Below are 27,370 nucleotides of genomic sequence, written 5' to 3' on the forward strand. Positions count from 1 at the left end.
CCATGGACTCCCTCAATTTGGGGGCCAAAGCACCAATGGACCAGCCTGTGCCCACCCAGCCTCGCTTGGGTGAGAGTGGGGAGCGGAGCCGCTGGGATGCTCATCCAGCACTGACCCCCCTTTTTACCTCCACAGGAAACTCGGCTGAACTGTGTCCGGATCGCTCGCAAAGGTGAGCTCTCCCTTCCCCTGACCACAGCGAGGCCGCGGCTCCGGCGGTCGGGGCTCTGCCAGTGGGTTTGGACCAGCACTGGTGGTGGTTGGGCTGCATGTGATGGGTTATCCCTGCTCCACCCCACGCTCCTTTGTTTCCCACTCTCTTTGGCATCTGGGGTTTTTTTCCCTTCGTTGAATTTTCCTTCCTGATGCTGTTAGTGGGGTGGGGCTGGAATGGTGATGCTGGATGCTGATCCAGGGGTGGATGATGGATGTGGTGGTGGTGTGTGTGATGAAAGATGCACAAAGGGACTGTCCTGCCTCACTGGAATTGAGAGAGGGACTTGTCCACAGTCATAGTGTGGCACTGCAGAGCCCTGTACTGTCTTGGCTGCATAACTTGTGTTCATGGAGAAATGAGCATCCCATGGGACAAATCCCAGTGTTTTCATGCCTGATGTTGCCAATCCCCTTGGAGTGGAGTGTGGTGTGCGCTCACAGCACCCGTGAGCACCCACCCCTCTGCCTGGCCCTGTCCCCTGGCAGCTGCCTGCAAAGAGAGCAAGCGTCCCCTGGAGGTGTCCCAGCACTCGGAGGAGATGGGTCTGATCCTGGGAATCTGTGCTGGAGGACTCATCATTCTGATTATCCTGCTGGGGGCCATCATCATCGCCATTCGGAAAGGGTAAGGAGACCTGGGCTGGTGGCTGGTCCTCCCTCCCTCCCTCCCTCCCTCCCTCCCTCCCTCCCTCCCTCCCTCCCTCCCTCCCTCCCTCCCGCTCAGCTCTTCTCCACCACCGCAGCACTGTCTGGAGTTACTGGTGGGGATTCAGCTGCCCTGGGTGGGCTCCAGATGCTCCCCCGAGCTGTGTCCCATGTGCCCGTGCATCCCACTGGGCACAGACCCCTCATGCTCTGTGACATCAGGCATGGCAGGGGACATTGGGGACTGAGCAGCAAAGTCCTGGGGATGTCCCTACCCCCTCTGCAGCTTTGTTCCACTGTCCCTCTCCCTCATAATTTTTGGTCTTTTGCTTCTTTTCCTGCTGGTTCTTGGCTTTGTGCTGCTTTGGCAATCCTGCATGGATGGAAATGCTTCTGGCCCATGCACGAGCCCTGCACTGGTGCTGAGCCCAGCTGTCCCCATCCCACCAGCTCTTCCCTGCCAACAGCAGCCACGGGACCCCAGGGTGTGCAGCCCTGCACCCCCAGCCCAAAATTACAAAAATCAGCTTGATATACACTGAGATGTTGCCTCTGGGATTCCCTGTTGCCTTGGCCAGGCCAGCAGGAGCGCATCTAGCATGGATGTGGCTGTGGCTGTTGTGGTGGGCTTGCACTGGGGGAGCTCGTGAGGTGGGAGGGGGGAGGGTAAGGGCTTTTCGGGACACTCATCCCTGGGAGCGCTGGGGATGCGGCCGCTGCTTTTCATGTGGATGCAACGCCCTGGAAAAGTGGCTTCTTCTGTGCAGGGCTCAAGGCAGTGCCAGGCCAGGGGGGCTCTCAGAGCTGGGATAAAGGACAGCAATTAAACATGGGGCTTGGGAGGATACAGCAAAGTACATGAACAGCCACAGGGAGAGAAAAACAGCAGGGCAGAGCCTCGGCCCCCGTAAATCTGCAAAGCTCTTCATGGCTCCGTGCACCCTGGAAGGATCCTGGTGGATTTATGTTGCTGGAAGAGTGGGGCTGTAGCATCCCTGCACGCTTTGAGGTGTGGGGCTGGCTCGTGGCTCCACTGGCTCCTTCCCTGATGGAGCAGATGCCAGCAGTGCTGATGTGTTTTGGGGAGTGATGCTGTGGGTGGGAAGCTGTGAGTGTGGCTGCTGCATTCCCATTGCTAGTGCTGCCAGGCAGGAGGAGGAGGAGGAGCAGCAGCTCTGCTTCAGCATCCCAGGATGAACCTGTTGAAGGATAAACCAGAGCCACAAATTATATCTGGTGCTGAGAAGCCTGAATTTAGGGCTGTTGGGAAGCTGGGATAAGCTCATAAATCTTCTCCAGAGTGCTTTGCCATTGGAGAAACACTGATGTGGTGGAATGGAAATGCAGCCTTGGAATATGTGTCTCTAGTAAAAGGTGCACTGTGAATGTGACATCCCAACACTATCTCTCCCTCTGGGCCCCTAACCAACAGCCTGGGGGAAATCCCTACATTTGGGACTTCTTTGTTGTTCACTTTTAAAAATTATGGAATTTTTAAAATAATGACCATAATGACCCCTTGGACAAGGTTGCAGTGGACACCCACCACAAATGTGGTCACGCTGGGAGCCGGTGCTTGTGCTCTTCTGCCAGGATGCTGGCTCCTGCCTGGAGTAAATAACCTGTGGGTGCCACAGGGGAGCCTGATTCCTTTATGATGCATTGAATTTTCTGGCAGCTGACTTGCCCTATAACCTCCCTTCCCAATGCTGGAGAAAAGCTGCTTATGCAATTTCTGCTGTTCTCTTTGCACGCTTGCCAGGAGGAACTACTATTCTTACTCCTATTACCCGTAAGTAATTGTCATTCTCCTGCTTTACCCTCCTCCCGGCCACCCCCCTCACCCTGCTGCTCCAACAAGTCCTTATCTCTGCCAAGGGCATTTTAAGGGTCTCTTTGGATCAGGGAAAATAATGCTGCCGAGCTTGTTAGAGACAGAAGGCAGTGTAAAGGGGAAGGGTCAGCAACTCTGAGTTGAATTCTGGATTTTAGCAGTGCCTTGCAGTGTTCCAGCCCCACCACAATGCCGACATGGGCTCAGATCTCCTGTTCATCCTTCTGGTTTAATCACTGCTCTGGCTTTGGAGCCTGATGCTGCCTCTCAAAAACGTTCATTCAGGTTTCTTTGCCTGAATGACTTGAATTTGGGGTGGGAGGTTCTGTCCCAGTGAGAACTCCTGGGATTTCCCAGCATCTTTGTTAGGTGCCTAACGAGACCCTGCGTGGGGGAAAAAGCCTCTTCAGTGGGTGCCGAGCATGGGTTTACTCAGGGGGGTCCAGCCCATCCCTTGGGATGGATTTGGCCCCTGACATGGCTTTAAAATCACAGAATGATTGGCTTGGAAGGGGCTTAAAGCTCATCTCATTCCAACCCTTGCCATGGGTAGGGACACCTTCTACTAGACCTGGGTGTCACACCTGGAGAACCGGGGCTGCGCAGGGCTGGGGCAGATCCATGCAATGGGAGGTGGCTGGAGAGAGCATTTGACTGCACAGGGAGCACACCTGGCTGTCCAAGGGCAGGGGACAGGAGGGGACATATTGAGGTTGAGCAGCTGGAGTTGCTGCAGCCAGCGAGGGATGCTGCACGTGTGGCTGTGACCGGCTTGGGACAGCAGAGCACCAAAGCATGATGAGCACACTGCTGAAAATAATCCCTTCTGCTGCTGGAATAATCTGAGCCCAGGAGCTTTGAGGGGACCTTAGAGCACCTGATGGTGAGCCCTGCTCACTTCTGCTGCTCCCCACTGCAGGAAACCCGTGAATATGACCAAAGCCACCATAAACTACCGTCACGAGAAGACGCACATGATGAGTGCCATCGACAGGAGCTTCACCGACCAGAGCACCCTGCAGGAGGACGAGCGCCTGGGGCTGTCCTTCATGGACACCCACGGCTATGCAAACAGAGGTGAGGGTGGGAGCCTGGCATCCCCTGTTCTCCTTCCACAGCTGTGCAAACAGAGGCGAGGTTGGTAACCCAGCATCCCATCGCACAGCTGTGGGAACCAAGGTAAGGATGGGGACCCTGACAACCCCCCTGCTTCCTTTCAGCCACAGACGTGCCCAATAACCCCAAAATATCACAGAAACAGCCTGCCAGAGCTCAAGGTGTGTTTGGACTATGCTCTCAGGCACAGGGTGGGGTTGTTGGAGTGTCTGTGCAGGGCCAGGAGTTGGACTCGGGGGTCTCTGTGGGTCCCTTTCAACTCAGGATATTCTGTGATTCTCTTGAAGGCTTGGTGTTACATCTATTTTAGACTGATCTGTGTGGCATAGCAGACTCTTCCCTGCCCTGTGTAAATCTCCAAGGGCATGGATTTCATCGGTGTTGGAGCTTTTGCCCCATCCAGGCTGTGCTGAAGGGGAAGCTCTTGTGGGGAGCTGGATCTGTCTTCTCATGGAGATCTGAGCTTGTGGCTGGGCCGGTTGAGGCCATTTGTGGGCTCAGGATTGGGCTGCAGCCCCCTGGAACTGGGTGAATCCTACCTCCTGGCTTATGCTGAGGTTGGAAACTTTCCCCCAGCCTTCCCCGCACAGCCTGGGCGTTGAAGGGTTAAAGAGCCCCTGTGCTCCCATCAGAGGGAGACTGATAACTTCACACCCACTGGAGGATGTGTCTCCATGCTGATTTAGTTGTAAAATAACTCTTTGGCTGCCCCAGTTTCTGCCATATGCTAATAACATCTGTTACAGTAGCTGTGAGATGCCGCCTGCACGCGGCTCTTCCGCACGGGCTGCGGGAGGAATGCGCTCCCTGCCATTGTCTCATGGATCATTAAAGCCCAGAGGGCAAACTTTTCCTCCTCTGAATACATCCAGCTAGCTTAGGTGTGTTTTTTCTTTGGTTGCTGTCCTTGAAACTCTCCAAGGCTGGTGGGGCTGAGCTGGGGAGCCTGGGCTGCCTACCATGGCTGGGGGAGTCTCCATTGCCTGTAAACATCCTTAATTAATGAAGGGAAATTAATGACTTGGTGACTGGTTGGTGGCTGTTCCCCCCCACCCCTTCAGTTTCTGTGCATTTAAAAGAAAGTCACTAATCTTCATGGCAACCCCAGTGGTTCCTCAGCATGTGGCTGTGGCAGCACCTTGCAAATGCCAGCAATTAATTAATTCCTCTTTAATCCCAGCAGCTGATGAGCCCATTCGTCAGGTCATGGGATGTGGAGGCGCTCTCCTGGGTTGTCCTGTTATCTCGCACTGCCAGAGGGGATAGATGGGATATTGGGAAGGAATTCTTCCCTCTGAGGGTGGGCAGGCCCTGGTACAGGGTGGCCAGAGCAGCTGTGGCTGCCTGTGGATCCCTGGAAGGGTCCTAGGCCAGGTTGGACAGGGCTGGGAGCAGCCTGGGACAGTGGAAGGTGTCCCTGCCCATGGCAGGGGTGGGACTGGATGGGCTTTAAGGTCCCTTCCAACCCTAACCATTCCCTGCTTGCCCATCTCTGGGAGTAGCGCAGAGCATCAGGTTTTGTGCAAACCCAAATTTTGGGATCTGGTGTGAGAAATTGCCCTGACAAACACAGGTGGGGTCTTAGCCTGGCTCTGCTGGTAATGACACAGCAAAGGCATAAACCAGGTAAACACTGCACAGGCTCTCCATCAAACAGCAGTGAGCTCCATTTGTGGCAGCATGAGGAATCCAGAGCTGGTCTCTAGCAGTGAGGGAAATGAACTGTTAAGCTGTGCTGGAGACTTTGGCAAGGGGATTTTTCAACTCAGGATCTTGTGTGAATATTTGGGCATGGAGCTCTTGCTTGTCTGCATGGGAGCTCGTTGTTCCAGCCGAGGGGAAATGAGGTTATTATCCCCTTATGGCCTTGCCTACTGATTTCTAATAGACCTGCTGAGGTCCTAAAAGGCTGTACTGGGCATTCTTGGCTTTGTGGTGTAGGAAGAGCTGCAGAGAACATGAGGGGATGGGAGCGGGATTGAGGGCTGGTGGTCCCCAGAGAGGGCCTGCAGCAGCCGCATCTCCTGGGTATGTCTTCCCCACCCCTCTGTGGGTGTGAGGAGGTGATGGGGATGCAGCCCAATGTTTGGCTGCCCCCATAGCCCCTCGCTGTCCCTCCCTCGTGCAGGTGACCAGCGCAGCAGCGTGGTCAATGAGTCCAGCAGCCTCCTGGGGGGCTCCCCACGGCGGCAGTGCGGCCGCAAGGGCTCCCCGTACCACACGGGGCAGCTGCACCCGGCCGTGCGCGTGGCCGACCTCCTGCAGCACATCAACCAGATGAAGACGGCCGAAGGCTACGGCTTCAAGCAGGAGTATGAGGTGGGGACACCTTGTGCCAGCGTCTCGGGGAGCGGGAGGGAGGATGGATGGGATCCGTGTGCAAGGAGACAATGCTCTATGTCTGGAGCTCTGGATGGAGCTGGAGCTCACAGCTCTGGACTGGCACTGCCAGCGTGGGGGGTGTCCCCAAGTTGGGACTGAATGCTGGCAGCTCTGGGTTATTTCTCAGCTTGAGCAGGTCCCTGAGGTGAGCCAATGCAGCTCAGCCAGCCCTGTCTGCAGTGTGTCATCCCAGCTGTCCTGCAAGGGCTGGGGCTGCTCCTTCCTTTTCCTGTCACCTTCTGCTCTCCAGCACACTTGGCCTATGATAAGCATGGCCATAGCCTAAGAACAAGCAAATCTTGTGCAGTCTGGCAGCTCCAAGACCATGAAGACCCTAGGGAGAGGATGCTGGGGAGGGTGATGCCAGGGGAGGGATTTCTTTCCCAAGAATTGTTGGTTGGTGGCATCATGTCCATCCCAGCTGGCCAGGTCAGAGCACTCGTAACAGAGCAGGTTATTTCACAAGTTTCTGCCTCAGCACAGCAGCGGGGTCATTTCCTGACTCCTTGGTGTCCCACAGGTCTGGAGATTGAAATTTCCCACTGAAATTACTGTTTAATGCTCAGCTGTTTCAGGAGCAGGAGCTCTCTTCCATCCCCCCACCGGCCTCATGCATTGGACAAACCAGGGCTTGTGATAATCATTAGTGCTCCTTGAAAAGCTGCTGTATGTTCTTGGAACTAGTCATTTGAAAGCACTCAGATATTATGGGAGGGGAGAAAACATGTAATTTCCTTCCACTTTCCACCTCTTACGCCAATCTATGAATGTCACTGTTATTACACACAAACCTGTTCTGTGCTGGGGAGAGAAAGGAGCTGGGGAGGTTTAGGAATAAAAAAAAAACTACAACCAACCCTAGGAAAAAAAAAAAACAACCAAAACAGGCAGTCTGTAATTTGCTGGAAAATAGACTGTTTTGTGGATGTAACAGGAGTGTGTAGCTGGCAGAGTGTGCTGTGGAGGTGGAGATGAGGCTGCAAAGAGCCAGGTGTTGGGGTGGAGGGACCACCCTGTATGTCCTGCTCCCCAGGTAGCTTTTGGGGCTGGGGGGACCCCAGAGTCCTGCCCTCAGCTCGAGATGTCCATCCTTTCCTTACAGAGTTTCTTTGAAGGCTGGGATGCTTCAAAGAAGAAAGACAAGACCAAAGGGAGACAAGATCACGTGTCCACATGTGAGTGCCTTTAGCAAAGGCCTAGATACCCCAAACAGCTTCAGAATCCCATGTTCTGCAGATTTCTGGGCCAGAGTGATTGCCCAGGGTGCCCTGTGGGTGAGCAGGCACTGATGGTTCCTTGTCCCCTGCCCCCAGATGACCGTCACCGCGTGAAGCTGCACCCGCTGCTGGGGGACCCCAACTCCGACTACATCAATGCCAACTACATCGACGTAAGTGGGGACAGGGCCTGTGTCCTTGGGACTCTGGGCTGCAGCACGAGCTTCCTGTGGCCTCTCAGGGTCTGTCCAGCAGCATTTGAAGGACTTTGGACAGCCCAGGGTGGGCTGGTCAGTGCATCTCTGGAACACATCATGAAGGACCTGCCTGAGTTGTGTTCATCAGCAGTTTCTGCTTGTTGCATCTCTCTCTGCTCTGTCCCTCCTTCTCATTCCCTCTCTGCTTTTCTATCCACTTCCCCCTCACCTGCTCATGTGGCCGTGGATCTCCCTCTCCCTGGGTGGGGGATGCAGAGGTTGAGAGGACCAAGAGACCATCTGGGGCTCACACTGGAGTACCCCTTGATCCTGCTGGTGTGTGTAAATCTGGGCAGAGCCCAGCCCTGGTGTCCTCTGAGAGCAGTGTCCCCAAGAGCTATGTCCCCTGCCACCTCCAGTAGTGCTGAGACCAGAGCAGCTGCAGGAAGGCTCCAGCATCTCCTGGCAGCAGCAGCAAATCCCACTTTCCCCTCCTGCTCAGAGAGTGTTGTCTGTCAGTGGTGGCCTGATCCCAGTGCCCTAGCAGTGTTCCTCAGCCTGTCCCTGTCCCCTGTGTCCTTTCTGCCCTGTCTCTCCATGGCCTGCTCCAGGGCAGGTGCTCTAACCCCTCTGCTCTGTGCCTCACTAATATCTCTGATCTTTTTCTCTCAAACCTGTGTCCCAATGGGATCGTTAAGATTCGGATTAACCGAGAAGTAAGTAGACTCTTCCCCCTCTCCTCCCTTCTCTGCTCCCATCTCCTGCCAGGTCTCACCCTGGGCAGTGTGGTCTAAATACCATCAGGGAGAGGCAGGCTGGGAAAATGTGTCCATAAACCTGGGAATGTCCAGGGAACGGGAATGCAAGGTCTGTGTGGCACTGGGGCATGGAAAACAGGGCCTGCGTGCTCTGAGAAGGGGTTGAATTTGACCCACAAAAATCCCCTGTGAAAAGACCCACAGGGGATGGAGAAGCCACTGTCACCTCCATGCGTGTGGTGTGGTTTAACTCTGCTGGACATGTGGCCAGGATGTGGGACACTGTGTTCACAGTGCCTGTGGCAGTAGCCTGGCTGGAATGTGCTCCTTGGCATGTCCTTTTAAGGGCTGAGCAGCTGGGATGAAGGAGGGGAATGGGGCTGTCTCAGCACCAGGTGGCTGCTGTGCAGTGGGGGGTCACCAGTGGGGCTCTCCTGGCAGCAGTGTGGTGGCAGAAGGAGCTGGAGTGGAGCTTGTGGATCCCTCAAGGTGCTGACAAAGGATTTTGCAGACCAGGGGTGTGGGTTGGGCATTACGTGAGCCTCTTGTGGGATGCAGGAGATGCACTGTCCCAGGACAAGGTGTGGGATGGCTGCTGAACCTTCTCCTCTTCCTGCAGTGGACTTGCAGGACCTGGCCCAGTGGCTGTAGGGAATTTCTACCAGTTGGGTGTCTGGGAAGTGTCTAAGGGTCTGTGTCCCAGCTTGGGAGTGATGTTTCTGCTTCCCTTGCAGGGCTACCACAGGTCCAACCACTTCATAGCCACACAAGGTGAGTCAGGCCCTGCCTTTTCAGCCAGTGGTTCCTCAGTTCCTGTGTAGCAGCCAGGTTTTATTCCTGGTGGGATTAAACCTTGCAGGAACGGGAAGGGAGGGGGCCAATGTGAAGGTGCTCCCACCCCTCCTGCCTCCCCTTGGCACTGCACAGCCCTGGGGAAAAGGGCTCTCAGGTGCTCTGGAGCTGTTTGTGCCTCAGAGGCAGGAGGGGGGAACATGGTAGCATTGGGCCATTGCCAGGGCTGGGTTCTGCTGGTGGTGCCCATCCATCCCTGGGGGCTTTTACTGTGTCCCACAGGGCCCAAGCAGGAGATGGTGTACGACTTCTGGCGCATGGTGTGGCAGGAGCACTGTTCCAGCATCGTGATGATCACCAAGCTGGTGGAGGTGGGCCGGGTAAGCGTCCCTGTTACCGTGCCATGCCATCCCATCCCTGCTGGAAGCCATCTCTGCAGAGCCTAGCCCCCATCCCGTGCTCTCCTTGCAGGTGAAATGCTCCAAGTACTGGCCGGATGACTCTGAGATGTACGGGGACATCAAGATCACGCTGGTGGAGTCGGAGACATTGGCTGAGTACGCTGTGCGCACCTTCGCCCTTGAGAGGGTACGGCCCTGTCCCTGCCCCACCCTGCCTCGGGGACAGACCCCCCCCCCCGGGCACCTCTCATGCTCCACAGCTTGGCATTTATGAGTACCCTGTTTATTTAACCCAATATGGGGTCACCAGTCACTCCTTTCTTTGCCTTTTCCCTGGCTCTGCACCCTGTGCCGGGCGAGTGGCTCAGTCCCACCTTCGTTTGGACAGTGAGTGAGTGTTTAATTTTTGTGTGAGTGTGGTGGGGGTGAAGGATGCGTTCCTCTCCTCTGGGCTGGAGGTGATGTAGCCATCACTCTGCAGCACGGTAACTGGAGATGGAGCCAGTGCAATTTACCCCTTAATCTACAGGGATGTCAAATTACTGTCTGGTTATAGGGCAGGGACACCTGAGGCTGCAGCCACCTCCTCCTTTTTCTGCTTGGTGGTTTTTAACCCTCTTGCAGCCAAGAGGAAAGAGCTGTGGGGCTGCCCAAGCATGTGACTGCTGTGTGGTCCATCTGCGCGTGGGTGCTGAGCTGGCAAAATCATGGATTCCTGAGAAAATCAAGTGTTTGAGTGACCTTGCCCTCTCACCCTTCCCTTGCAGCGGGGTTACTCGGCCCGGCACGAGGTGAAGCAGTTCCACTTCATGTCGTGGCCCGAGCATGGTGTCCCCTACCATGCCACAGGGCTGCTGGCCTTCATCCGCAGGGTGAAGGCGTCCACGCCGCCCGACGCCGGCCCCATCGTCATCCACTGCAGGTGGGACAGGACACATGTCACAGGTGGGGGTGGAGGGGACCTTAAAGCTCATTCCCCCACCATGGGCTGGGATGCCTTCCACTAGTCCAGATTCCTCCAACCCTTGTCTGACCTGGCCTTGACATCCCTCTGTGATGGCATCTCTCTGTGAAATGTCACTGCTGGGCTGGTGGCAGCAGGGGCTGGTCCAGGGGGACAAGCAGGCAGCAGCACTGTTTGGTGGCTGCCCCAGCCTGTTACTGGTGACAGCTCTGTCCCAGTGGGCAAAGGTGAAATGGCAATGAGCAGCTTGACCACTGCGGATGGTCTGGCTGAAGGGAGAGGCAGGGGGGCAGCAGGACAGCCCTGTTCCCAGGGTTACCCACAGGGCTGTCCCTGCAGGGCTCAGCCACTGGAGCTGGGAGGACACCAGTGATACATCTGAGCAGCTTTGGTGGCTCTCTGTGCCCTGAGCAGGCTTTCCCACATGATGGGCTAATGGCTTTTCCTCCACTGGGCAAACCAGGAGGAGCTGATGAGTGGGAGGGATTTTTTTATTTTTTATTTGATTTCTCCCTGTCAACTGCCTCATCAGTGTTCATTCACCAGCCAGTGTGATTAGTGCCCATAGCCTGTAATCACTGATAATCATGACGAGTGATTCATCAGCCCCAGAAATTAGTATTTCACTGGAAAAGACTCTGAAGGAAAGGAACAGGGGGGTGGTTCCATTCCTGACACATCGCTGGAGGGGGGGTGTCAGGGCACAGTAGGTCTTTGACTGTGACAGCAGCCATGCCAGGGCCTGGATGTCACCACTGCTGGACTCACTCTGGGTACCCTGCTGGGCTTAGCCTTACCCTGAGGGTCTCACCTGGTGCATTCAGACCTGTTCATGCCAGGGGAGCCTCACTGCTCTGCCAGGGCTCAGAGCTGAGCCCTCCTTGGTGCTTTTGGGCTGAGATCCCAGGGGACTTTTGGCACTTAGATGGTTTAGTTGTCGGTTTTATTGCAAAAACCATGTGTTGTGCTGCCTTAAATTAAAAATTAACTTTAGACATGGGTGCTTATCTGATCTTCATACACCCTTGGGGCTGCAGCAGGGGTGTTTGAGCAGGTTTACGGCTAAACCAGCCTCTGGAGGTGTGTGAGGTCCTGGCAGCCCTGTGGGGTTGCTGGGTACAGGATCTGTGTGTTGAGCCCTCGCCCACAGAGGCATTGCTGGGTGCCCAGCAGCCTTTCGGGCTGTGTGTGGATGCCAGCACAGACTGTGAATGTGTTTGCTGTTTCCCCCTCCATCCCCAGTGCTGGCACGGGGAGGACTGGCTGTTACATCGTGCTGGATGTGATGTTGGACATGGCTGAGTGCGAGGGTGTCGTGGACATCTACAACTGCGTGAAGACCCTGTGCTCGCGGAGGATCAACATGATCCAGACAGAGGTGAGCGGGCGTCGGGGACAGCTGGAGACACCTGGGGCTGCTGTCACCAGCCGGCCCTGGAGGCTCAGCCCTGTCCCCTCTCCTCCCCAAAGGAGCAGTACATCTTCATCCATGACGCCATCCTGGAGGCCTGTCTGTGTGGGGAGACCAGCATCCCTGCCAGCGAGTTCAAGCCCACCTACAAGGAGATGGTGAGGATAGAGCCACAGAGCAACTCCTCGCAGCTGCGGGAGGAGTTCCAGGTGAGCGTCCCAAAACCTCTGCAACTCCCCCTTGTCCTTACCCTCCCGGTGCACCCCCTGCTGGGACTAGGCAGGGCTTTGAGGGGGACCCGTGTACCCGCAGACCCTGAACTCGGTGACCCCACACCTGGATGTGGAGGAGTGCAGCATCGCGCTCCTGCCCCGAAACCGGGAGCGCAACCGCAGCATGGACGTCCTGCCGCCCGACCGATGCCTTCCCTTCCTCATCTCCGTGGATGGAGACAGCAACAACTACATCAATGCGGCCTTAACTGATGTGAGTGTTCCCTGGGGAGGGAAGAGGCTGCTTCCTGTGGGCTCAGGCAACTCTTCGTGGTAGAACTTTGTTTGGTTTGGATTTATGGCCTCGTTTTGCACATGGGCAGGAGGGGAAGGGTTGGGATGGCATAATGGGGTCCTGCCACTCCTTCTTTTGTGTAGTAGCACCCTGCAAGAGCTTTTCTCCTGCTCTCACGAGCCAGGCACTGAGGGACTCCAGGATTTTGCAGTGACAGTGGAGCAGGGGAGGGAGAGGAAGCTTTTGTGGGGGTTGGTAGCATTAAGGGTAGCCAGCCCCTGCTGTGATCCTCCTGCCCCTCCTGATGTAACTGGGAAGGCTCAACTGCTCCCAGAGCCAACATGCATCCCCCTGATGCAGTCGGAAAGGACCCCGTGATGACAAAGCTGTCTCCTAATGGCTGATGACCACAAAGCAGAGCAGAGGATGCTGTAGGCTCCAAGCCCACACTGAGGGATGGGGTCATTCATCACCAGCCCCACTTCCCTTTCCTTGAAATGCTTTGCATGGGCAGCACAGAGACCCCCACACCTCAGGCATCTTTCCCAGACCCTCCTGGTCATGGCTGAGTGCTGGCACCAGGCTGAGCCTTATGTTTTCTGTGCTGTGGGTGATTTATCCTGCTGAACCTCTGTGCAGATCCCATCTCCCTGATTCCTGCTCCCACAGCAAAAGCAGTTTGTAAAGCAGAGTGAGCTGCTGGTGGTGGGGAGTGGCTCTCGTACTGCTGCAGTGGGATGGGAGTTTTGTTTCCAGCTTGCTTGCTGTTTGCATATCCATTTTATCTTTATGCATCACTGAGCCTCCCTTAATCTCTGCTGAAGGGTCAGTGAATGAAATATTTTTTATAGACAGACAAAGCCCTTTGGATGAAATTCTTGCTGAAGGGATAAAACCTATTTCCCTCTTTGGGTAAGAAAAAAAAAGTCTCATTCTCTTTAAGTGCCAAAGTGGTTTGCTCAGTCAGTCTGTCCATCTGCCAGATCAGCTTGGCCTGTGCTACCCATCAGTGGTGCTGGTGCCAGTGGAGCTGTGCCCTGCTCCACACCCTGCTGTCACTTACACCTGTGCCAAGAGGAGGGTGCCAAGGCAAGCCTGGGCATGGTGAAATCTCTTTCCCCCTGCTGCTCTCATGCCCCTGCTTGAAGATGGAAAGCTCTTGCTGAGTGCTGGGGTCTCACTGCTGCCCACAGACATGGCCATGGGAATGGCACAATAAGGTCATTTCTGTGAGCTCAGTCAGGAGGTGCTGCAGCAGGCAGAGGACCCCCATTAGCAGAGAGCTGTGCTGATTCTGTGTCTGAAGAGGCTTGAGCCAAACTGTGTTAAGTGTGCCTGGTGCAGTGCTGAGCTCAGCTGTCCCTTGGCAAACCAGTAGCAGGATGACCAAGGGGAGATGTATCTTGTTCAAAGCACAAACCAGAGATACAGTAATTTCCTTCCCTCCCACTTCCTTCTTGCAATCTCTAGGATCTTTTTGGGGGGGTTTTCTTCTTCCCCACAAAAAAAAAAAAAAAAAAAAAAGAAAAGAAAAAAGAAAATGTAACCCAGGTCAGTAGTTGTCTCTGCTGCTCTCAGTGCCTGGTGGTGGGGTGCTGTGGGTGATACTTCCAGTCAGGGCCAGGGTGCAGAGCTGGGGTTTGGGGTCTTCTGGGAGCCACAGCTTCTGCTTGTTCTTTGCTCAAAAGGTAGCATCTTTTCCCTCGTTATTTATGCAAAATACTCTTTCCTGTGAGAGCAAAACGTGGGTGTTTTCATCCTGACAAAGGGCAGGGATCACTTGGATCTCCCCATCACCAGGGCATGGAGGAACTGAGGCTGTGCCAGGGAGACCAGCTCTGCTCAGGCATGGAGAAGAGGGGTTTGGTCCCACTCATCTGGTTGTATTGATTCTTTGGGGTGTGACAAAAGTGGCTCTAGTGTCGCCACCGTGTCCTTACTGGTGCTCATCTTTCCACAGAGCTACACCAAGAGCGCTGCCTTCATCGTCACCCTGCACCCACTGCAGAACACCACCACCGACTTCTGGCGGCTGGTGTATGACTACGGCTGCACCTCCATCGTCATGCTCAACCAGCTCAACCAGTCCAACTCCGCCTGGGTCAGTGCTGCTGCCTGGGCTGTGCTGGCCCATGGGTGGCTTTGTCCTGCTCCCCATTGCCATGACAGTGCTGCAGCCCCTTGCCTTGCTCACTCAGCAATTTCTCCTCTGCAAGGGCACACGGGCCTGTATGCAGCACTCAGGATTTGTCCCCTGTAAGCACAGGGCTGGCCAGCTGGGGACAAAGAGGTGTTGATCAGCAGCCCAGCCTGGGCGCATGGTGTTGGTGTTGCACTAACATTGAGTTGGCATAGTGTTGGAGTTGGTGTAGTGCTGGCTTTGAGTTGGTGTTGCATTGGTGTTGAGTTGGCATTGGCTTTGAGTTGGGGTTGGCATTAAATTGGCATCGCGTTCCATTGGTATTGATGTTGCAATGGTGTTGCATTGCTGTTATGTTGGTGTTGATGTTGCCTTGCCTTTGAGTTGGTGTTCCATTGGTGTTGACATTGCTCCAACAGGTCCATGTTCCCCGAGCTGGAGGCAGCTCTGCAGGTGGGGTCTCACCTGAGCAGGGCAGAGGGACAGAATCCCTTCCTTCCCTCTGCCACTTTTTCTTGTTACTCAGCCCTGCCTCTCTCTTGCTGTCTGTTCTTCAGGGGTGTCTGGGTTACAATATTTAGCTGGATCGTAAATGTTTACTGGTATAAGACCAACAGGTAATAAATCAACCTTTCTAGCAGGCAGCTGCGAAAGGTGACTTTGAGGGTACAGCCCTCACTTGAACTACGCCTTGCCAAGGGAAGTTTTAATATCCAAATTATAGTTCTAAGTCTGGAAGGCTCAGAGATCTCAGAGATTTATAGCCCCTATTAATAACCAATTATTCCTGAGACACATTTGCCGTGCAGTTGGGCCCAGGCCGTGGCTGACCTGCATTGCTAAATGCCCTGTGAAAGTGTGGTGACAAACATCATATATTTTGTGTCGGTGCTGGTTTCCCAGCTGTCACACTGTGAAAACAATCTCACCCATGCTCCAGGGACCAAGCAATCCATCAGTGCCATGATGGACACAGGGAGGGGGAGTTGCTCCCCAGAGGTGCAGCTGGGATTGCTTTGGCTTGTTTGGGATGCCCTGGCCATGGGATGAGGAGCACTGACATCCCACGTTGCTGTCACTGCTGGTGGCAGAGTGGCTCCTAAAGCCAGCAGGGCTTGAGAGCCAGCTGGGAGCAGCCCAGCCCTGCTCTGTTGTTGTGCAGGATCAGGTCTGTGCTGGAACTGGGGCACAGCCCATCCTGCATCCTCCTGGAACAGCAGTGTCCATTCCAGGCAGTGTCAGCTGTTGTGTCCGTGCAGTGTGAGGAGGCTGTGTGGGTGCTGGGGGGTGCACCTGATCTTTCATCTCTGACCCCTCAATAAGCTGGGATATCCTCCAGCCACTGATGTTCTGAGTGAGAAATGGCGCTGTGCTCCAGCACCCCACCCTGGGGCCACCATCCCACCCTGGGGCCACCCCGTGCCAGCAGCCCCCCAGGTCCAGCACCAGCCACTCCCTTCAGAGGCATCTCCTGATGCCCTTCCCGTGTCCCAGCCCGCATTTCCAGTCCCGATGAGCTGTGCTTCTCTCCACAGCCCTGCCTGCAGTACTGGCCCGAGCCGGGGCTCCAGCACTACGGCCCCATGGAGGTGGAGTACATCTCGGGAGTGGCGGATGAGGACATCGTGTCCCGGCTCTTCCGAGTCCAGAACATCACACGGGTGAGCTGCTTTATATGAATTACAGAATCCCAGGATGGTTTAGGTTGGAAGGGAACTTCAAAACCATGCTGTTCCTACCATGGACAGGGACACCTTCCAGTATCCCAGATTGCTCCAAGCCCTGTCCAATCTGGCCTTGGATGCTTCCAGGCATCCAGAGGCAGCCACAGCTTCTCTGGGCACCCTGTGCCAGGGCTTGACAACTCTTTTGGTGGAGAAATTTTCCCCTAATACCCTATCTAAATTTCCCATGATGGAGCTTGAGGCTATTTTCTCTTTTTAATCATTTGTTACCTCGGAGAAGAGACTGACCCCATCTGGCTTCAACATTTCAGGGAGTTGTTGAGAGCAGTAGGATCATTCCTGACTGTTGGGGTCTCCAGCCTAACTCAGCTCCTGCAGAGGAGACAGCCCCAGCTCTCCTCCTGCCAGAGAGGAACTTGTAACATTGCCATTGCTCCATCCAACCTTTCTGGAGTTGACAGCACCTTGAAAGGTGTTAGAAAACTGCCAGAAGACCTTTCTCCTCCTGCCTGAAGCTCCATCTCTGTCCTGCCACACACACAGGACAGGATAGACACTCTCCACGTGGGCACAGCAGCTCCCCTGGCATCAGCAGAGCCCTTTCCCTTCAGGGTGAGAAGATCCACACAGATTTTTACCCTTTGTCAGTGTTGTATGGCTGGTTAAGCTTGCCTTGAAGGAAGAGAAATGCAGGGCAGCAGGGAAAGGATGTGGTGATGCAGAGCTGTACATGGAAAAAAGCAGCTGATTTACCTACAAATGCCAGCTGGGAGGAGATGGCATCCCTGATGTCTTTAAACTCCTAATGGTTGCCAAGAGGCTGAGGCCAGTGCCCCAGTGAAGGTCACTGGGCAGATGGGAATTAGGGAGCTTGGAAGGGAACGTGTGGCTTGGCTGATGGCCCAGCTGGGAAGGTGCTTCAGCGGGGTGGCCAGGGCCAGAGGAGGTAAATCCTGATTATCTGAACTCTTAACACAAAGAGGGTTTTGGTTCACGCTCCCTGAGGGAGCATCTGGCATTTTCTGGGTGTCAGCACAAAATCCTACACCAAATATGCTCATCTCTCAGGTGGTAGGATATACTCTGGGCTAAATTAAAATGCAGTGTGATGGAAATCTCTGGATTGATGAGGAGATTCCTCCAGGGAGCAGATTGCTGGAGCAGGGCTGGGAAATGCATGGAGCCACTTTGTGCCAAGCCTTGCTGGAATGGAGATGGGCATTGGGGGTGTCACAAGTGCTCTAGAGCTCTCACCTCACTTCAAAGCAGATCCCAAAATTTTCTTTCCCAGTCTGTCAAAGGAGTTTTCTTCTGTTTCAACTCCATTTATTTGTTTCCTCTTCCTCCTCTTCCTTCCTGGCTTCCAGCTGGAAGCAAAAACTGGAGCCTAGGGTGGTCAGGCCATTACAGGCACATCCCCAGCTCACATCAGAGCTCCCAAAAAGGTTCAGAAAAGCCCCTGTTTGAAATGTGCAGGTTAGAGTGGGCACCAAATTCCCTCAACTCTGTCCCCAGGAATATCAACTCCCCCACAGCAACACCTGGTTCTGCTGGGTGGAGAAGGTCTGCTGCTCATCCCACTGAGCAGGCACCTGAAACTGCATGGACGGAGCCCTCCAGAGCTGAGTGTCCCCCAGCTGTGCCTGACCCCCCATCTGGCCCTGGGCCCCCCTTTCTCCTCCATGTGCTCCCCACACATGAGCTGTGAGCTCCAGGTTGTGTCTGGGGGGGTGACCATGGTCTCATCCCATCCCGTACTTGGGATGCTCCGAGTGCTCCAGAGCAGGAATGCCACATCTGCCCAGCTAAAGCCTGCTGGGCTCTGTGGATGTAATCCTCCTTCTGGATCCAGCTAACCAGATTAGGTTTCCAAACTAACCAGATTACCAGGTATTAAGCTCCCGCCTCCGTGGCAGCCTCTCAGCAGCCTCCTGGTTTACAGTGAGCACAACAGAACCACATCCCATGGATCTTGGCCATGCAAAGAGGAAGGTGTGATGGAGAAGCCTTGGGGGAGGCTCAGGGGCCTGGGAGAAGGTTTTGGGAGATACAGAGAGGCCAAGATGCTGTGAGGGTGGATAAACCATGTCAGTGAAGTTGTCCTGGGTGGTGGAATGAGTGTGAGCTGGAGGCCAGGGCTGAACCGCCCATGTTAAAGCAGCAGGAAAGGGTTTTCCTCTCTGCCTCTGCTGTCCATGTGTGGCAAACCCCTCTTTCCCTCCATCAAACCTCTCCTGCCCTCTGTTAGATCTTCAGTGGAGGCAAGTGAGGGCAGCCTATGGGTTCCAGATGATGGGTTTTGCTTTTCCAGTTGCAGGAGGGGCACCTGATGGTCCGGCATTTCCAGTACCTGCGCTGGTCAGCCTATCGTGACACCCCAGACTCCAAGAAGTCTTTCCTGCACCTCCTGGCCCAGGTGGAGAGGTGGCAGAAGGAAAGTGGTGATGGCAGGACTGTGGTGCACTGCTTGTGAGTGTCAGCTGGGGAGGAGCAGGCTCTGCTGGGGCGGAGATCCCTCCAGATTCCATGTCCACAGCACTGCCTGGAGATCCTCACAAAGCCCTCACTGGGGTGACTTTGTCCCCAGATGGGGCTACCTCTGCCACAACATGAGTTTTGGGTCACCTCATCCATGAGATGGATGCTCAGCAGGGTGACACCAACCTGCCCTTTGTGCTGGTCCCCCACCCTGGGCAGAGGTCCCAGCCCTGTCCCCACATCCCGTGTGTGTAACAGGCTCCGAAGGGACATGGCAGGAGCTGTGCCACTGCCACCACTTGCTGCTCATTGTTGGGGGGGACAGAGAATCATGTAGTGATTTGGCTGGGAAGGGACCTTAAAGCTCATCTTGTTCCAGTGGGAGGGACACCTCAGGTTGCTCTGAGCCCTGTCCACCCCTGTCCTCCCAGTGGGGTTGGCTCATGAACACCGTGTGTGCTCCCCTCGGATGGGACCCAGCACATTCACAGATGGGGAGAGACAGCAGGCGAGCCTTTAATCAAAAACTAATTGCAGCCTTGTCCATCTTCGTTAGCTGAAGGATAATTTGGGAACATGCTTTATAAAGCTCTGGCACCGTGTTCTTTCTCTCTTCCTCTCCCATGTCCCTATTGCTGTTAGGCTTCAGGTGTGGTGGTGTGGGAACAGGGTTCAGCCCAGGATTTGGGGAGGTTCCCAGTGCCCCATGTGGATTGTGGGGCAGTTCCTCCAGGCAGCAGCACCACCGTGTCCCCTGTCCAGGGTCATCCTGTGCAGGGCAGGAGGGACACAGTTTCCCCAAGGTCACAAGGAGTTGATCCATGACAGGGTCTAGGACCTGAGCCCAAATGTCCAAGATCCAGCCTTGGTAATCCAAAAGGGTTTTTTCATGCTCTGGTGAGGGTTGGAGGGCAGGATCATTGTCCTGCCACCCCATGGGCAGGTTCAGGTCCCCTGGTACAGGTACAATCCCCTGCTCTGGGACACCCACCCCTGGGATGCAAGGCTAGATAGGGAAAGGGAGACTTGGAGGGAGCAGGAAGGTGCTGTGATGCCACCTTCTCACCCCTGACATGTGTGTTTGTCCCACCAGGAATGGAGGTGGCCGGAGCGGCACCTTCTGTGCCTCCACCATGATCCTGGAGATGATCAAGTGTCACAACATGGCAGATGTTTTCTTTGCTGCCAAGACCCTCCGCAACTACAAACCAAATATGGTGGAGACCTTGGTAAGCACCAGACCCTCCCTGTCCACCCTGGCTTCTGCTCCTGGCACGGAGGAGAGGTGCGGGGGATGCCCACCTCCCAAAACACTGCCTTTTCCACCCCAAATCCTGACCAGCATCATGGGCATCCTCACACCAGCTCTGTGCTGGGGTGGGCTGGGAAGTGAGGCAGCTGCTCAAAGCAGCCTCAGGCTTGTCTTCATCCTGCTGTGCCAGCACAGCCTTGGAGTCCGTGCTGGGATTGCTGGAAATCCTCCCAGGAGTTGTAAGGCAGTCACATTAACCCACGGGGTGCAACTGTGGTTCTTTGGAAGGTTGGTGGCATTGGGAGCAGCGCTGGTGTGGAGTGAGATAAATTCTTGTCAGAAATATGAAAGGGAATGAGCAGCACTTGGAGTGAAATGAATGGGTGCACAAGCTGCTGGGAGCAGCAATGGAGTGATGTGTCCTGAGGAGGAGGCTGGAGCTGGCAGCAGGTCAGGGCAAAAAGCCTCTGCCCTAATTCAGGCCTCTGATGATGGAACAGGGGAGGGAGCGGGCACTTGGCTGTCCCTGTGGTGGAGGGATCCATGTGCCTCATGATGTTTTAAGAGCAAGTGAGCTGGAAATGTTTACCATGTTTAGATTATAAAATCCCTAAGTTGCAAAATGAAATGGTTTTGAGGAGGGGATGTGATTTGCATTAGGAATTAAAAGCAGAGGAGAAGGAGAGGGAGGGGAGAGGGGAGCAGGGGGAGGGATGCAGATAATGGAAAGATGATGTGACAAGCATGAAGCCACCAGACCCATTGGGCTAAATTGCAAGGGTATTAAAAAAAGGTAACACATTTCCCATCAGGACACAAGCCTCCTCCCGCCTCAAATGAACCTGAACTGGCTATTCTGGGAATCTCAATCTCCCAGAGTCACCGGGAGGCCGGATACATGCCTGGTGTAAGGAGCTCAGCCCAGCAGAGAGCACTTCCTGCTGCCTGCGCCTCTTCCCCCTCTGTTTGCCCCAGGGGTTATTTTTATATGATAAATGGAAACAATCCCTTTCCTTAATCCAAAAAGCATTATGTGCTTTTAATCTGGGCTGCCGCAGCCTCCTGGCTTTGAAGTCCTTCTCCCCTCTGCCTGCTCCCACCTGGGATCCCGTGGCCGCCCACCTGTGTGGGATAACAGGATTTTCGTGCCAGTGCTCAGGCTCCAATCCCATCCTGCGGCCAGGATCTGGGGAGATGAGCTCTCCCCTCTCCCTCCCTGCTGTCACACCTGCAGCGCTCCCACCTGTGTCCCAGTGCCTGTAGCAGCACCAAAATCCTGATTTGTTTGGGGTTTTGCTCTCCTGGGATGGGCACTGCCACAGTCGGAGCTCTCCTGAGGATTTTGTGCTGTGAGTTGTACTGAGGGTGGGAGAGCGTGGGAACAGGTCATGGAAAGGAGGACGGGGATGGATGAGCCTGCCCTCACAAGCCCCAGTTCAGGGATTTTTGAAACAAAACCAGGAGTCAGCCACTCTGGGCTTTCCCTTTGTGCAGCTGGTGGGGATTGAAGGGTGGGCGGATGCTGATAGCACCCCTGGATGTCTCACAAAAAGATGGGAGAGGGAGTCTGGTCCTGCTGGGCAAGGGAATTTATGATAAAGGAATATCCTGGCAGCCAGGGTAGGACATCTCCACCCACTCCAACCATGGATATCTGCCTGGGTGCTCTCCCCTTTTCCAGCCTCTGCTGAACTCAGAAACAAAAACTCCTTGATTTCCTACCTAAGGTTTTAGTGTGGACACCTCTGACCCCAGACTCTGTTGTTCCCACATCTCTTCCACCATTTGATTGACACATGTCAGTCACTGAGGTGATTAAATTGCTGACCCTCCAGTGTTGGTTGTACCTGGGGTGGTGAATAAAGGTATTTTCACAATAAGGGGATGTTGCAGTCCTGGTCCCTCCCTTGGGGCAGGTGAAGGTGCTGTGTGTCCCCAAAATGCTGGATTTCAGTGCGTGTGGAGCTGTGGGATCTGGGGCACCATGCCCCTGCCCCAGCAGTGCGTGTCGTTTGCCAAGAGTGGAGTTTTTCCTGGCTGTGGCTTCAGCAGAGCTGTCAGGGGTCCCCAACAGGCTGGCAGGTGTTTCCTTAGGATTGTTGATGTGTGTTTTTCCTCACATTCACTTTGGGAAACAGTTCCCTCAGGATTGTAACACCCTCTCTTCTCTCTCTGAACAGGAGCAGTACCATTTCTGCTATGACATAGCACTGGAATACCTGGAGTCCCTGGAGACCAGATAGCACCTGGCCACGAAAGGGGCAGCAAGGGCTTGTGTAGGGGCCGTGCCAACCGCGCTTCCCAGCTGGGCACTGTGTCCCTGCTCGGGGTGGGCAGGGAAACTGCAAAGGAAAGAAAACAGCAAAACCCACCAGGAAACTTGGGATCCAGAAAACAAAAGGATGTGGAGATGTGTTGGCCACTCTCCATCTTCATCCTCCACTCTCCTTCCTTCCTCCCTGCCCTGGGCATGTCCGAGTGGGTGGATCCCGCAGCTCAGCCTGGGGTTGGTGTGTGCAGGATGCGGCCCTGCAGTGCTGCTGGGTCTCTGGAGCTGCTGGAGAGGAGGCCAGGGAGGGGAGGAAGAGGAGGCCAGAAGGAGCTGAGGCTGTTTCCCATCAGAGGAGGATGGACACTGGGAGATGCTGCTCTCTGGTGTGTGGAATTGAAGCTGCTCCTCGGGGAGCCCAGAGGCTGCCGGAGGTTTTGCCTCGGTGGGACTCACTCTGAGCCCGAGCAAAGGCCTCCCCAGGAGCTCCTGAGTTTCTGCCTGTTGGCACCATGAGTTTGATCCTATTTTAGTTCTGTGAGTTCTGACCCTTTGTGTATCCAGCCCTGGACGGCCAGGGATGAGGGATGGGGAGCACTGGCCATGCAATGTCCTTCTGCAAGGACTGATCTGGACCCTCCTGGTGCTTTTGCAAAGTGTTGGAGGGAATGGTTCCCCAGTGTCTCCACACTTTCCTCTCCATCTGTAGCAGTGAGTTCTTCGTGATGTCCCACAGGCACTGGCTCATGGCTCTGTTTTTAACCCTTCCTTTGTGCATCACTGCATTTGAAGCAAAATCCTCAAAATTTGGGTCCATCCCAAATACTTCCTGGATGCCACCCCTGGGCAGTTGCCCATTGATGCTTTTGGTTTTTGCTGGGCCTGGTGGGGCAGGAGGATCGATTTTGGGCTGGTGTTGGCTTGGGCTGAGCTGTGCCAAAACCGTGGCTGTGCATTGGGGCTGAACAGGGGAAGGTCCCCACACCTCTGTGCCACCTGGGCTGGTGGCTGAAGGTACCTGAGGCGTTTCAGCTCCATCCTGCTGCAGGTGGGTGTGAAATGGCACTTTTTCCATTGATGTTGTGGTAACTACTGGGATTCTGCTCTCAGGCTGGTTGTAATAAAATAAATGGCCTTGGAAAGGTGCATCCAGAGGGATCCGGGTCTGGGGAGGCTGGTTCTGTCCTGAGGGCCAGGCAGAACCCTTCCCCATCACTTCTTGGGGGGATGGAGCAGAGCAGATGAGAAACTCCTCCAGATGCTGAGGTTTCATGTGGGCAGCCCTGTACTTCATCCATCTGCCCCCTTCACTCCCCATCCCCCAGCCATGCCTCCCCAGGGCAGGGGCAGCTCCCCTGCCCTGCCTGCCTGGGGCTGCCAATCCATTGCCCAGGGAATTCACCCCAGGGAATCATGAAGGCTGCACAGCTGAAATGGCTGGAGGAGAAACTCAGGAGAGGTTTCCATCCACCTTCCAAAGGTGAAAGAGAGCAGGAAGAGCCATCTCTGCCCTCTCTGCCCCTGGACAATGTGCCAGTGCTGTGGTGATGGGGATTTCAGCACCATCCCAGACCCTTGGTTCTGCCACCTCTTCCTGAGGAATTCACAGTCTGACAATAACTTATTCCAAGGGCTATATGACATAATTCCTTCCTTCTTTCCATCCCTGCTGTCTCACCTGCAGTGTGCCCATTCTGTCTTGTCACCAAAAGGTCTTTTTTACTCCCCAATGGTTCAGTAACACCAGTACCTGGCTACACTAGTACTTACACTGGGATAAATTTGTGTCCTTTTCCCAGTCCCCATCTCTCCATAGACCTGTGCTGTCCTAGGGAAGGTGCTGCATGCTAGGTGCAGAAGTTGTTTGGTTTTGGATAAAAATGGCTGAGCTGAGCCTCTGAAATCCCTGGGAATGGGATGGGAAGCTCTGGGGGATGTCCAGCCCAGGGAGCTGGAGGGATGCTGCTGCCTGGGCCACCCACATCCCCCCTGCAGTCCAGAGGGAGAGAGCATCCCACAGGGCTCTGCAGGTAAAGTATTGCCAGAAAGAGGAAAAGGACGAGAGAAACCCCATTGAGTCCTACAGAGACTGGAGGAGTTGTATATATGTTTGAAAATCAAGATTTTTTTTCCTTTTTATTTTATTTTGATACCTCCTTGCTGGGTGTCTGTGGGTTTTTAGGCCATCTCTGGTGAAAGGCAGATTTTGAAATCCAAGTGCTATAAAACCCAACCCATCTCCAACTTCTACTGACGTGCTCCTCTGACACGAGGCAAGGACATCCTGTACATAGAAATATATATATAGAAATCTATATATAAAAATATAAATACTGTTCTTAAGATGGATAATGTTTATTGGTATTACAGATTGGAGTGGTGCTTTTTTTTTTAAATAAAAACAAAAACAAAAAAAAGGAAAAAATTAAAACCCAAGAAAAACCACCAAATTGGAACAATTTTGTCTATATGCAGTCAAAGTGCTCCTAAAAGCTGGCAGCATCCTAGAGCTGGTGCCAAAGGGACTTGGGACCATGAAGCATCTCCACCATGGACGAGGATGGAGCAGTGGGACCAAGGGAGGGACATGTCTGATGTGGATTGTACCACACACATCCAGCTGTTGTTAATGGTTTTTTTATTATTTTGTTATTATTTTTGGCTTTCTTTCCTTTGAAGAAAATCAGTTGCATAAATAAATGTTCCAAATTTGTGATGGCCTCTGGAGTTCTTTCCTGGCTCTGAGCTGGGAGCTGTGATGGGGGGAGCCCTGAGGTGCAGAAAAAGCCTCTCTCTCAGCCTTATCTTTTAAAGGGCCAGCTTCCTACAAAGCCCCCATGGCACAGAGGAGATGGGGTTGCTTTGTGCTTCCAGAGCTTTGCTGTTGGTGCCCTCCTGGAGATCTCGGACTGGGCAGGGTTACCAGCCACCCTGGCTGCCCACAGCTTCTGATGGAGCTTCCCCCTTGCTGGAAGAGATGGTGTGGAAGAAAAAGAGTGCCAGAGGATTTCCCAGCTGGGAAATGAAGTCCTGTTGTAAGAAGAGCCTTCAGGAAAAGTTCCTGCATTGTCTTCAGTGATTTATTTATTACAAAGCAGCCTTCAGTTAAATGTGTTGTGATATGAAACACTTCCAGTAACACTTGAGTCTTAATTTAATGGAGACCAAGGAAAAAAAATCTAATTGACTTGTCAGGATTGTTTTTCATCTTTAATTAAGGCTCATGAAGGAAGCAGTAATTACACTTTACTGGTAAATAATACAAATGGGGATCATGCAAACTAAAACCAAGTCCTGCCCTTAGGAAGGGCTCTGGGTGTGTGGGTTCAGCCCTGGCAGGGGGTGTCCCTGGGGCTCAGCTCTGTGTCCCCAGGGCTGTTCTGGAGGGCAGGGTGGGCTCAGACTGGTCTGAAGAGTGACAGCAGCTGCTCCCATCAGGAACCGAGAATTGCGGCTGGTTAAGGTAAAAACAGGAGCAGTTCTGTGGGGACAAGGGTGGTGGCCACTGGGTTTGGTGCTTCTCCGAGGAGCTCAGGGGCAGTGGCATCAGTGTCCTTCCTTACTTCATTCCTGCATCTCCTGGAAGAGTCTGGACAGCCCAGAGAGCCAACAGGCCTCAGAGCCAGGACAGCAGCAGAAGTTCAGGTGCTCATCCTGTGGAGATGTCCTCCTGTCCCTCCTTGGATGCATCAGCATGTCCTGGTGAGTAACCTGTTGGGGCTGGGATGGGATGGGACCCTCTCCCTGTTTTGCAGAGCCTGGAGAGCTTGGCATGGGCATGGCTTGAGGCATTTGGGTCCTGCTGCTGCTCTGCCAGGCCTGGACAGATAAGAGTCCCTTAAAGGGAGCACTTTGTGTTAATAACCAATCCAAATACAAGTCCAGTGCCCATCTCTTGGCTCTTGGTAATTGCTTGCCAGCTCAACACCTCCTTTGTGCTGTTATCTGCAGCACACATGCCCAGTAGAGCTGGTAAGAATTTCCCTAAGCCAATGTCATGGTATTGTTGGGGGTGACCTGGGTGCTCTCATTCCATCCACAGGCTCGCTCCCTAATCCGGGCTGACAGACAGCACTGGAAGTGTTGGAGAGTTCAGCTCCAGCCCAGGAGGCATCCAGCAGTTGCTACAGAGATGGCAGGTGGGGACCCCTGTCCCACCCCTCTCCACCTGCCCAGAGGGGCCAGTGTTCCCAGTGGATGCTCAGCTTTGTCCTCACTGGCCCCACTGTGGCCCTCCTGCCCCTGGAGAGCCCACAGCCCCAAAATCTCTGCAGGACACGGGGGGTGTTGTCAGGAGGGTGCCCAGATCTCACCCACCCCGGTATGGAGAGCCATGACCAAGGCTGCCAAAGGAATGGTGGGTGGGGATTTCTCTTCCTTCAGGGGAAGCCAGACTCTTCCCAGGGTGGGGGTCCCACCTGAAGCCCCCATCCCTGTCCCTCCCAGCAGCTCATGGCACATCAGCCCTCTAAAGTTTGGGCTTGTTCCTTTTGATGTGGTGTTTTGGAAGCTGCCTTGAGCCAAGGGGCAGGGCAGAGGCAGGGCTGAGAGAGGCTGTGCTAAACCCTCCTGATTAACCTTGGCAGATTAATTCATTAAAACAAAACCAAATTCAATTAATTCCGGTGGCCCATTTATCACCTGGGATGTCCCTGCAAGGCCAAGAGCTGCTGTGGCTCAGGCTGGGCTCATCCTCGTTCCCCCTCTGATCCCTGTCCTGCCCACGCCTGCCTGCGGAGCTGGACCGAGCTGGACCGGGACAAACCCAGCCCACTGCTGGCCCTGGGGAGGGACAAGCGTGGGGAAGGCTGGCTGGGCAGGATGGCTGTTGTGGTGTGATGTCATGGCTTGCCTCAGTTTCCCTGGTTTCTCCCTGAAGTTTCCTTCCCCAGGTGGGGTGTCAATCACCTCTCCTTTCCCCCACCTTGACTCCTGCTGGGCACTGTCTATCAACCCAGAAATTCCAAGAGAGCATTGAGTGACAGGCAGGTTCAAAGGATACTCTCCATCCCTGGGGGCCATTGGCCCATCCAGGTGTCCCTCTCACCTGAGACCCCCTCCCCCTGTGCCTGGTTGGTGCTCCCTGTGTCCCCTCCCCTGCCCCTC

General features: G+C 54.4%; 1 protein-coding gene across 4 annotated transcripts in view; it reads left to right on the plus strand.

Moving 5' to 3' along the window:
• Positions 1 to 24,977, plus strand: part of PTPRU (protein tyrosine phosphatase receptor type U) — a 56,387-nt gene extending 31,410 nt beyond the window's left edge. Inside the window, exons 13-32 of one of the 4 annotated variants that reach the window (XM_064398099.1) lie at positions 136 to 172; positions 703 to 841; positions 2,624 to 2,653; positions 3,615 to 3,772; positions 5,940 to 6,130; positions 7,296 to 7,368; positions 7,507 to 7,583; positions 8,306 to 8,323; positions 9,100 to 9,136; positions 9,440 to 9,537; positions 9,629 to 9,745; positions 10,326 to 10,480; positions 11,765 to 11,900; positions 11,993 to 12,142; positions 12,246 to 12,419; positions 14,401 to 14,541; positions 16,116 to 16,241; positions 18,577 to 18,734; positions 19,837 to 19,972; positions 22,176 to 24,977. In XM_064398099.1, coding sequence (XP_064254169.1) covers positions 136 to 172; positions 703 to 841; positions 2,624 to 2,653; positions 3,615 to 3,772; positions 5,940 to 6,130; positions 7,296 to 7,368; positions 7,507 to 7,583; positions 8,306 to 8,323; positions 9,100 to 9,136; positions 9,440 to 9,537; positions 9,629 to 9,745; positions 10,326 to 10,480; positions 11,765 to 11,900; positions 11,993 to 12,142; positions 12,246 to 12,419; positions 14,401 to 14,541; positions 16,116 to 16,241; positions 18,577 to 18,734; positions 19,837 to 19,972; positions 22,176 to 22,238 — 2,214 coding nt within the window. In that variant the 3' untranslated portion in view covers positions 22,239 to 24,977. The remainder of the gene's footprint in view (positions 1 to 135; positions 173 to 702; positions 842 to 2,623; positions 2,654 to 3,614; positions 3,773 to 5,939; positions 6,131 to 7,295; positions 7,369 to 7,506; positions 7,584 to 8,305; positions 8,324 to 9,099; positions 9,137 to 9,439; positions 9,538 to 9,628; positions 9,746 to 10,325; positions 10,481 to 11,764; positions 11,901 to 11,992; positions 12,143 to 12,245; positions 12,420 to 14,400; positions 14,542 to 16,115; positions 16,242 to 18,576; positions 18,735 to 19,836; positions 19,973 to 22,175) is intronic. The other 3 variants (XM_064398100.1, XM_064398101.1, XM_064398102.1) reach the window with 3 other exon arrangements.
• The last annotated feature ends 2,393 nt before the right edge of the window (positions 24,978 to 27,370 follow it).

The sequence above is a fragment of the Passer domesticus genome, chromosome 24, assembly GCF_036417665.1.
Source record: "Passer domesticus isolate bPasDom1 chromosome 24, bPasDom1.hap1, whole genome shotgun sequence".
NCBI classification, from domain to species: domain Eukaryota; kingdom Metazoa; phylum Chordata; class Aves; order Passeriformes; family Passeridae; genus Passer; species Passer domesticus.